Source organism: Populus nigra, chromosome 1 (genome assembly GCF_951802175.1).
Source record: "Populus nigra chromosome 1, ddPopNigr1.1, whole genome shotgun sequence".
NCBI classification, from domain to species: domain Eukaryota; kingdom Viridiplantae; phylum Streptophyta; class Magnoliopsida; order Malpighiales; family Salicaceae; genus Populus; species Populus nigra.
In genome coordinates, this window is record NC_084852.1 from 15,932,009 (window position 1) to 15,943,727 (window position 11,719).

The 11,719-nt window shown below is 33.0% G+C and overlaps 1 protein-coding gene across 1 annotated transcript; it reads right to left on the reverse strand.

The window, feature by feature from the left end:
- Nucleotides 1–2,161: 2,161 nt before the first annotated feature.
- Nucleotides 2,162–7,979, reverse strand: LOC133670600 (glycosyltransferase family 92 protein RCOM_0530710). Its single transcript, XM_062091167.1, has 9 exons — nucleotides 7,468–7,979; nucleotides 5,615–7,162; nucleotides 5,406–5,458; nucleotides 4,185–4,450; nucleotides 3,897–3,982; nucleotides 3,643–3,794; nucleotides 3,457–3,506; nucleotides 3,154–3,228; nucleotides 2,162–3,040 (listed from the first exon to the last, which is right to left on the reverse strand). Exons 1-9 carry the CDS (start codon nucleotides 7,595–7,597, stop codon nucleotides 2,446–2,448), a joined length of 2,955 nt encoding a protein of 984 aa, XP_061947151.1. The 5' UTR covers nucleotides 7,598–7,979; the 3' UTR covers nucleotides 2,162–2,445.
- Between the last annotated feature and the right edge of the window lie 3,740 nt (nucleotides 7,980–11,719).

Below are 11,719 nucleotides of genomic sequence, written 5' to 3' on the forward strand. Positions count from 1 at the left end.
CATTTTCAAGGATTAAGCAACATGCATAGTAAAAACAATATTATAGCCTTTATTATATAATTGATTAATACTAAGCAAATTATGCTTTGAGCTATTGACAAGAGAAACATTTTTTAATTGAAGGAGAAGATTTAACTCCAATATTGCAAACTATACTAATCTTTTCTTTTGAGTTGTCTTTAAATATAATTTTTCTACCGTTAATCTTGGTAATGCTTGAGAACAAAGAATCATCTCTGGTCATGTGTCTTGAGCAAGTACTATCCATGAACCACTTCCCATATTCTTTTGATTTCTACACACATAAAAATCAAGCTGAAGCTTTTGGTACCCATATGTTTTTAGGTCCTTTGTGGTTAGTGGTGGTTCTTTTTGGAACCCAAGTCATATATTATAACTCTTGTCCGTAAGAGCACATGTATAAATCAAATGACCTATGTTTTTTCAATAATTGCATGTATGATTTGAGTTATATGATTGTTTAACGAAGTAATTTTTCAAGATTGGTTAGTATACTTACTTATTGAAACACTTAGAATAAAAAAAATATAGATCACGTCACTATCATGGAATGTATCATTTATCCTTAAATTTTTATTATTTAGCATTTGGTGTAAATAGATTGATTGCAATTAGCCTCATAAGATTCCAACAGTGACACCTTGATTAATTGCACTACTAAACAAGGCCCACAAACTAGGAAAACATAATCAAAAATATTTTTTATGAAAAAACTTGAATTTAATGATGAAAGGAAAAACAGAGCAAAAATATTAGGTAAAGCATAGGAGAGAAGGTTGAAGAGTTATTGTTTTATGTTAATCCTTTTTTTATGATTTTTTTAACCAAAATTAATGCAAAATTAATTTTATTGTTGTGATTTTTTAACCAAAATTGATGCAAAATTAATTTTAATAATTATCAGAATTAATTCTCACTATTTTGCCTTAATTACCTATCATAAAAGATAAAACTTGACCATTTGTTTTTTAATAACCAAATACTTTTACTTAAGAGGAATGTTGTTGTTTATTCAAGAAGGTTACAGTGCAATAAAAAAAATTTATGAGTCAAACAATTATTTTACAACAAATCCAAACTTAAACCCGAGCATATGGCTTAAACCCAAAACCCATTTAGTATACGATTTCTCTCCTCTAACTATTTTGGTGCTTTAGATGCTCAATTTTTACTCTTCAACTTCTTATCATATAAGCTACAAAAGAGTTTTATAAGCTTTTAATGTGAAATTGAGGATTTTTGGATTTATAAAAAATATCAACCATGATTTTTTTGAAATCAAATTTTCATTCATCCTTAGTTTTTTTTTAATAAGTTAATCTTTCATGTTAAAGTATTTTTATTAAAAAATAGTTTTCAACAAAATTTTAAAGTTTAAAGTGAGTGGATCTTTCTTTTAATTTAGTCTCAAATATACCTATTAATTTATTTCCATTGAAAAATAATTTCTAACAATTATCTAAGTACTGCATTTAATTATAAATGCTTTGTTTTTGCAGTTCAACTTATTTTTTAAAAGGGCTTTTCAAATTTTTTTAATATCTAAAATTGATGTTTTCTTAAGTGTTTTTCAATGATTTTATTATATTAATATACAAAAATTATTTTAATATATTCTCAATTAAAAAATACTTTTTACAAAATCATTATGCATCATATTATCATAGGCACACTAAAAGAGCATATGGAATGCTACTTCCTGTCCAATGTTATATTTGTTATCCAAGCTTTCTTCTTATTTAACTGGGTCCAGCTTGTCTTTTGTCCAGAAAGTTGGTTTCCAAGGTCAGCATGTTTCCCATACTGATGCTTTACAAAGAAAAGGAGAATGGAAGCTAATTGGAAAATGTGTAAAAATCAAACATATATTTGAAATAAGATATCATGTTCATATCTATCAATTATAAGATATCTATCAAATGTTCCATTAAAATCATGAATTCAGTGTTGACACCAACAAAGGAACAGGGAGTTCACAGTCCCATGAATCTCGCAGATTCAACATCCCCCTTTATTTTATATGCACAAAGGACATCAAAAGGCACAAATGCAAGAGTAACAGCAAGGCCAATGTTATTATGGCAAACAGACGAGGAGAGCAGTTAGGTGTGGAACAATTGCCGTCATTAGTGAGTCGGAGTACATCAAAATGTCAAGGAACTAAATTCAAAAAATCAAGGATTTGGTGGTACAAACCAAACATCAAAATGTCAAGGAACTACATTCAAGAACTAGGCCGGCCTCTAGAATGAATGCTAATGGCGGCTTATTATGGCAAACAGATGAGGAGAGCAGTTAGGTGTGGAACAATTGCCACCAGTAGTGAGTTGGGGTACATCAAAATGTCAAGGAACTACATTCAAAATATCAAAGATTTGGTGGTACAAACCAAACATCAAAATGTCAAGGAACTGCATTCAAGAACTATATAGGCCGGCCTCTAGAATGAATGCTAATGGCGGCTCTAGATGCCATGACTCTCAAGTTTGCTCTAGCTGATGAAAGAGAGATTCCTGATTGCTCTTGAGTTCCCCCAAAAGCTTCCATAAACTCTTCTCTCTGCAGCCTTAGAGCTAATGCAGTATCCTCATCTTGGCTTGGTATTCCTCTTCTTCTCCTCCCACTTGCTTCTCTGCTTAATATTAGCCGCTCAAGAGCTTCTCTTCTTCGCAATCTTTGCACCAATGGAGTATCCTCCTCGTCTTGGTTCCACATATCTCTACTCGTACTTGCATCTCTGTTTGACACTCTAGTAGAAGGGTCATCTTGGCGCAACATGCCTCTATTGGTAATCGCTCCCCTGTTTGGCACCCTAGAAGGCTGGACGCTTGTGTCTCTGTATGACACTCTTAAAGGCCGAACGTTTCGGCTTATTAAATCATTATTGGTTTTTCTTTCTGAGCTTTGATGCTCTTTCTGGTTTTTCTTGCCCGATGCCTTCTTTGCTTCAACTTCTTGAGGAAACAGAAGCTGTATTGTGTTCCAAAGAACTGTATTCACCGTACAGGATCTGCTATTGCTGCAATTCCCACAATACAACAAGATTAATGTCAAAAAATTGTCTAACCACTTTAAAATCCCCCATAACTAAACCTAGATACAGATAAATTCAAAGATAGTAATTGAATTCACCCTATCAGTTGCCTGCACTTTGGGCATTTCTTCCCACATTTATCAGCAGCAGATCGCAAACATTTCTTACAGAAACTGCAAACAAAGAGAAACCACTCCATGAATAAGAATGAAAAGAGTATACAATATGCATGAACTAACTGTTCAAACTAACTCACAACTATAGAATCCCATATTTTAAGCCCTCATCGGAATCAAATAAAGTAATATGCCCTTTAATTGCTCTCTTAGAGTAAAATCCAATGGCTAAATGAAGATCCAATTCTTACAAGGAAAGCCTACAAAGTTGTGTTTTCCTTTTACCTGTGTCCACAAGAAGTGGTACTCGGTTCAAAGCAGATCTCCAAACAAATCTGCCAAAAGTACCAAGAGCATTAAACCCCAATTGAAAAAAAAAGTAAAAAAGAAAGAAGAAAGCAAACACAGTTGTGTATTTCAGTCGACTAAAGTCAAAACAGAAAACAATACAAGAAAAATATAGACTCTTACAGCACAAGAAAGCTCTTCTCTAAGTTTATCCATGCAAGGAAGAGCTGAGTTTGAGCAAGAAGCATCAGGGTTGTCTTTAGCTAATTTGTCTCCTCCTAATTTATTTTCTTCATCTACAGCAATTCTCGGCTCCGTCTTCTTTTTCTCACTTTCTTTTCACACAGAACATCAAAAGAATTCAACTTTTTCTATTCTTAGCCTTGAAAACTTGGAGCACAAATAACCCAATTTCAAGAAGATAAAAGGGAAAGTACCTTTCATTACAAGTTCCTCCTCTTCGTCAAGATTTAGAATAGGTACAGGAATTGAAATCGGACTCTTCTTCTGATCCCTCCGCTTCCTAACAGACAAAGAAAATATTAAGCTTTTCCCCTTTCATTTTTTTTTAAAAAAGAAATAAGAGAAATGAGTAAGTATTTGAAATCAAAGGTAGGTTTTCCAACTTTCGATTTTTCTCATCAAAATCTTCTTAGGAACAAAAGGGGGTACAACTTTAAGAAAATTATTTCTTTCTTTTTGGTGGGTCTTGTTGGAAATAGTACCTTCTTGTATTGGTTGAAGGTGGAGTCTTGAAGTGCAAATCGGAGCGTTTCTTATGTTTGAACTGTCTTTCTGGCGCGTCTTCAACAATAAGGCTTGCGAAAAGGATAGATTCTTCGTCCCAACCAGCCATGGCAGCCACGGATTTGAATCTGGGACTGAAAAGATTCTCCATATTTTGGCTATTGTCAACTGGGTTTGATTGCATCCGCACTCTAGGACTCTCCTTTTGTTCTTCACTCACCATTTTGGAGTCTTTCTTGGTTTTTTAATTTGAATCGAGAGAAAATAATGGGAAAAATCGCTTTCCTTTCTTGAGAGAGAGGGGGTGACTGATGGGGGCTTAGGGGTGATTTATTTCTAACGGTCGAATTTTGTTTGAACTCATTTGATATTGAGGCCTTTGCAACGGCTCTAATTAAGGGCTTATGTTTATATATGAAGGGGCAAATCTACCACGTGTGTGTCCAAGACGAGTCTTTGTATTCCTCAATCTCTCACCGTCCATTATGGATTGAGAGAGAAAAAATGATGCAATACATTTTTTTTTTAATGAGTTTTTGTTTGTATGTTAAAATATACCTTATATGTATTATATAATCATACAAATATAAGAATGCCCAATGTAGTTTAAGGAAATAACACAAAATTGAGGTAATTATCAATTTAGAAGCAAGATATATAGTTTAGTAAAGAAAAGAATAAATTATAGTAATAAACTCTAGAAACAGAAATCAAAATAGCAATTGGGATCTTTCTTTTTTTTTTTTAATTACTATTTTTTTATGTATTTTTCAAAATAATTTTTGCATTTGTGTTTTGATTAATACTCCTCCTATTGATTTCTTTGATTTATTTAGTCTTTTTGAAATAATAATTACTTTTTAATTATATAGAGCATGTTTGATTTTTTTTTATGAAGTTAGTTTGGTTAATCTATAATTTATTTTTATATTTTATATAGATTAAACTTATTTTTTTAATAAAAAACATTTATTTTCTTATAAATTTTTAATTTATTTAGCCTTGCACGCAATATTTTTCTTTTATTTTATTTAATGAATTTTGTTTGTGTCGATTTCTATGAGAAATTAGTTTTCTTTCTATAATAATCGAATCCGTTTGGAAGCCTTGAAAATAGCAAGCACGCATTGTTTTTATGTCCCCTAAACTACAAAGAAAAATAGAAATAATTGCAACAATGATTTATCAACATTCTATACGATCCACAGTCCCACTCCATGTATCCTCATCTCATCTTTGTTCTTAAGCATATCTGCACAAAAAGAATCCATCTACAAACCCATCCCTGTATTTGTACATCATAATTAACATCAGAAGTCCCATTTCTCGTACAAGTCACGAAGACCCTTTACCCTTTGGCATAATCATCCTCCTCGTATTGTTTTGCTGTACGAAAACCGTATTCATTAATTCCCATAACCTCTTCCTAGCTCCTCCCATGGCAAATGGTTGGTTAATGGGTCCATAAACTTCTGCAATACCAGGTTCCTGAGCCCAGTGTCTGTCACTTCACAAAACCTACTTGACCAATCTGATGGCTCAACAGCTCTGGTCCCCAAGCCCGGGGCTCGGTCCTTCGACCCAACATTTTGCTCATTCTGCCAATCAGCCACATAAGTAGCTACCCTCCTGTAGAACTTCTCCTTGAACACCTCCCACACTTGATACTTGTAGTGGTTAATAGCCAAAACTCCCCTGTCAGCATTTACATACCTAAAACCCTCGCTTAAATGAAAATGGTGCACCACGTTGATCAGTGTGGAATTCAATGCTTCAGGTTTCACTATACTCTTGTGTCTCTCCGGTGCTCCGAGGCGGCACGTATACCCTACCATCACTCCTTGTGGCGGAAGATGCTTGAGCCCCGACGGCCCAAAACTGTAGCACGAAGTACGTATCTCAGCAACGTTATTTCCAGACCCCGATTGATTGCTAATTACATCATGCAAACTTAACCCCAGAGGAGAGTAAAAAAACTCATCTACATCTATGAAGCCAACCCACTCGCACGACTCTCGAGCCCTTAGCGCGCAGTGTGCGAACCCTGCTTCCTGGGTCTTGATCCATGGCCAAACATGCCTAGAAATGTTAAAACCCGCCTGGACTAGTGACTCCATAACATCCTCAATGTCATCATCACTGTTGTTGTCGTAAATGTACCAACTCTGTACTCCAACTTGGGCATGGTACATGACCCATTCTCTTAAGAACCTGGCTTGATTGCGTAGCATGGTGCATATGCACATTTCATGTGGTTTTCGTTCCGGTGGACCAGGTTGGGGCTTCGACCGGAGCCCCGGGCGGGCTATGGAGTGTAATGTTCCTCTACCTTTCACTCTAATGGATGCCTTGATGGAGCTGTTGACCATTTGTGGGGCACCCAAGACACTCAAAGGGGTTTTGCACCGTACGATCTCTTGAGCCATTGATATGACTTGGGATCGTAGCAAAAACTTGGGTCTCCTAAAATCCCAGCCGTACACACACTCAAACCTTGAAGCGTTAGAAAGTTTCTCCGGCCGTAGATTAAGACCCTTGACAAAAACAACTGTAGTATTATCACGGTCTATCAAGGCTTCATAGACAAGCGAGTCCCACTTGTGAGTGGGTCCCGGATGGATATAGCCGCCAGATTTCAAAGCTAGCGAAACAGTGTAGCCACGTGGAATGAGTGGACACCGTACGATCTGGTCATCGACATCCTTACCGTCTATGTGATTTGGGGGCAGCCTGCGCTGCGACTGGGATGATGATTTATTAGCCGAGAGATAAACGCATAGGAGGTCCTCTTTTGTAAATAACCGAGACGATGGAGGGTATTTTAGGAAAACTAGAACCTGGTCTGGAAGTATAACTGTTTCACGAATTGATGGTGCCGGGACCGCAGAAGAATCGTCGGAAAGTGCCTCCATCGCCGGCGTCCGCCATGTTGAGACAATTTCCGGGTGAAACTTTTCTGTTTCAAATATAAAAAAAAAACTAATCAAAATTAACACATACTTAGCAAATTATTACTAAGTAATATACTAAACTTAGCAAGTTCAGTTTCTATTTGGAAAGTTTAATCCTTTTTGAGAGATGAATGATGGCCATGTGCTATAATAATTAGGAAGGTTTAAGGGAGACCCAGAAGGAAACTAACGACACACATCTTAATAAAAAAAAATCCCAGAAATCAAAATTTAATAATTAACCCCAAGATAATTAAATATGTAAGGTAATAACTCAAATATTCAAGAAAGAAAGAAAAAAGATTATTACCTCCAAAGAAGAAGAAGCGAAAAGTGGAGAAAGTGAAGCCAGAGAAGAGAACACAAGAGAAGACAAGAAAAAGAGTGCACCAAAAGAACCTGTTCCATGAAACAACATCTCGTTTCCTACGGTCTTTCATCGCTGCAAACTCTGCTGTTGCTGCTCATGAAACCAACAACAACAGTAGAAATAGCTAAGATGATGCGAAACAAGTCCTCCAAGAAAAGCCTGACCTTGTTGCTTATGCTCATTCATATGCATATATGTGTGTGTAAATAAATAAGAGATTAGTGTTTTGGTTTATGGGTGTGTGTGTGTATTCAACTCAGTGCTTGAAAGGTAATAGGAAAGTTATTTTGTGGGAGAGATAGTGGGGAGAGAGAAAATACGGAAAGGGGTGTGAGTCACGATGATGGGGGAGAGAAAGAGACGGCTTGCTTCTCTAATCGAAGACCTTGCCGTTTCTACCATTCATGTCGGTTTTTTTGCGGTCGTTAATACGATCATTTCTGGGTGCTTTCCACTGTTGCGCTGCCCTTTTCATTTAGAAGATGAACAGCCAATATCATGCTGCCACTTCATTGCAATCTATCCTTTTTGGGGCATATTTTCATTGATTAACTGCCCATCTACATGAGAACATTGGATAGATGTTGTGGGTCACCGCTTCCCTAATGAATAGAAAGGCAAAAGAACCTTACAGTAAGGGCGGAGCAATAACAAAAAAATTTAAGAGAATAAATTTAAAAAGTTTAAAATTTCAGTTATTTTTATTAAAATTATAAATATTTATGAAGACTTGGAAAAAATATTTTCTTGTAGGGATCAGGGTTTCTGTGAGTCTCCTTAGCTCCATCACTGCTTACAGTAAATGATTAATAATAAAAGTTTGAAACTAAAATATTTGTTTTTTTTATAATTTTATATTTGAATTCTGTGAATGGCTAATATGACAGTTATTAGATGCTTAAATAATTGTTAACTTCTGGATCTGTGGGATCAGTTGATGTGCGCGCAAGCTGACCCGAATACCTACATTAACAATAATAAAAAAAAAGCAAAAGAAAAAAAATGTATTTAAGAAATTGTAAGATTTAACAATTTCTGCCTATGAATTTGTACAATTACTATGGCCCCGTTTGTTTACAGGAAAGTAGTTTCCTTTTGGAAAGTGAATTCCGGGAAAATGAATTCCGGGAAAGTATTTTCCGATATTTGGTAGTGTAATGGAAAATAAGTTGGAAAACACTTTCCAGTGTTTGGTTATGTTATGGAAAATGAGCTGGAAAATAACTTATTAATGTTTTATTTTTTCAAGTTTATTAAAATAATAAGGAATAAATCTTACAAATTAAAAAGTTGAATGAGAATGAAATTGAAAAAAAATATAATTTCATAAATTATCTCAAATAAAATAAATAATAATCAAAATAATAGAGATCAAATCTAAAAAATTAAAAAAAATAAAAGGTGAAGAAATTAAAATAATAATAATTAACATTTCATAAATTATTTCAAATAAAATAAGTAAAAATCAAAAGAATGAGGACCAAATTTGATAGATAAAAAATTTCAATAAAAAAATGATAAGGAAAAAGCAAATAGCAATTATAAAAATAAGGACCAAAATTAATATAAAAATTAAATTTTAAGAGATGAAATTGAAAAATAAATATTCAAAACAAATTATATATAGCAATCAAAAGTTTGAGGATCAAATTTGATATAATCAGCAAATAATGATGAATTTTTTTTATTATAATATATATTCATACATAGCTTATTTTATAAAATATAACTATATATGTCATATCATATTATATAGAAATAAGCTTGCGAAATATTTTTTTAAGTAAAACCTATTACTATATTTTTTTCAATTTTAAAAGCTTAAAATAAGTTTTTTTTTCAAATTTATCCATATGTAACAAATATAATTAAATACTAATCATGAATTAATCAAAACAAAATAAAACAAGTACATCTACAAATATAGCAAAATAAAATAATAATTGTGGCAAAAAAATGTGTACAATGAAAGAAAAGGAAAGTGTTTTCCGGTTCTTATCAAAAGGAAAACACTTTTCTTTGTTGAAGTTGTGTTTTCTTTGTTGACCGGAATTAAGTTTCCGTTGACTAGTTTTTCATGTTATTGCCAAACATGGAAAAACAAGAAAAGTGAATTCCAGGAAATCTTTCCTGCAATCAAACACGGCCTATATCTAACGAAGGTTATAAATGAATATAACGTGTTTCTTTGCAGTCAGGGCAACTGCTAGACAAAAAACCTTGTATGTTTTCGTACTTGTAAAAGAAAAATATATACCACAAGTAAATTAAGTTTTTCATTATGCTTTTTTTATATTGGTTATTCATTTTATTTACGAAAATTACAAGTTAAAAATGATTAATTTTTATATATTTGTAAATAAAAAAAACATTAGGAAGCGCAAAGAACACGGCAAAGGCAAGCAGATGGGGTGGGAGCAACGTGGTTAGGTGTGGTAGAATAGAAGGAGATGGATGCTTCTGCAGCATATGATGACGTTACATACCTTCCGTGTTAATTAGTGCTAACATCTGGAAAATAAAAGATATGATAGGATATTCAATTACCATCCTACCCCACTGATTCATCTCCCTTTCTTTTTCCCACGTGGGTCCCATGTGGAAGCGCCGCGCACCCTCTAAACTGTGCCACGTCATATTTTGACAGGTTGCCTGGAACTAAGGGAATAAAGGATGGAATTTGTGACGAGCCCTTGAATTTGGATTAAGATTCTATGCTTATGTTTTCTTGGATATTTTTCTTCAATTTAAGCACTTCAAAATATGTGGATACGTAACATTATAGCGACCCGTATTTACGTGATTAAGTACTCCTACAAACGTCCCTTTGTATATGAATATATACTGGTTTTGTACTTCGCTTTGTCACGGGTGGGTTATTTTTTTAATAAAAAAATAAATATGTATGTTTTTTCAATGTATTTTTTTATATAAAAAATCCTTAATCACAAATCAAAGTATTTATACTTGTATTTAATTAATTAAATCGATATTTGATTAAGAGATAACTAAGATTAGGATATTTGATCTTTCAATACGAGCCATGTTCTTAGTTTTGTTTAATAATTATGTTTCTTATAATGTTATTTTTATTTAAAGAAACAATCATATGTGCCAATAAGATGTAAAAAATAATTGTAAATGAAAGTGACCTGAATCAAACCAAGAAATTCATCCATAAAACAACCTTATGTTGAATGACAAACTGAGGAAAAAAAAAATCAATGAAAAAAATAGATCTATATCAACCCATGTAAACGTGTTAACCCTGCAAGTTTGCAACCATGGGCAGATGATTGAGATAACCCTATGAAAAATTTAAAACAAAGCATGAAGATCAGTTCCAAAAAAAAATTAAATGTTGAATGATGAAAAAAAATATTAAAATATCTGATCTCGCAACACGTGTCACGTACAAAGTTGTGTTTAATAATTATGTTTCTTATAATATATTATTTTTAATTTAATTAAACTATTATATATGCCAATAAAAAGTATAAAAGAAAGTCACAAAAGAAAGCTAATTGAATCAAACTATGAAACTTAAATTATAAAATAACCTAATGGTAAATGATGAAACTCAAAAAAGATAATTAAAAGAAAAATAAGATCCTGATCAACCCACGTTAACCCGTTTACCCAGTGACCAGGAACACATTATTGGGATAACCTTGTAGAAAAGAAAATGAAAAAAAACCACGTTGATCAATTCCTAAAAAATTAAATATTGAAGGATGAAATTGAAAAAAAAATCTTAAAAAGAACCTAAAAAAAATTAATTTGAGATAACCTTGAAAACTCGTGATCATGATCGTGCGGCTAGAACTTACTGTGCAGAAAGAAAACAAAAAAAAACAAAATTCTCAATAAAAAAATCCACGAGATATGAAAATGAAAAGGAAAGTGATGGTGATCTTATTGAATTTTCTTAGTGTATAAAAAGGGTAAAAGAGATGTAATATTGAATTTTTATTTAAAAAAATAACGAGTAATACAATTTCAAATAAGACTATTGTGGTGGTGATCTTATTCGTTAGAATTTAGTATTATTTATATTTATTGTTATTCTTGTGTTGTTTTCATCTGCATTATATGATAATAAATAGGATTGAAGTAGATTTTTTTATCACTTCATACCAAAATATGTAACTCCATTACCTTCATTTGCCTTTTGATCTAGTCAAGTCAAAGA

Coding starts and splice junctions, on each gene's coding strand:
- LOC133670600 (XM_062091167.1), bottom strand. CDS start 7,597: ATGAAAGACCGTAGGAAACGAGATGTTGTTTCATGGAACAGGTTCTTT. Junction 3,795..3,896: donor GGAGGAACTTGTAATGAAAG/GTACTTTCCCTT, acceptor CTGTGTGAAAAG/AAAGTGAGAAAAAGAAGACG. Junction 3,041..3,153: donor AAGTGCAGGCAACTGATAGG/GTGAATTCAATT, acceptor TGGGAATTGCAG/CAATAGCAGATCCTGTACGG.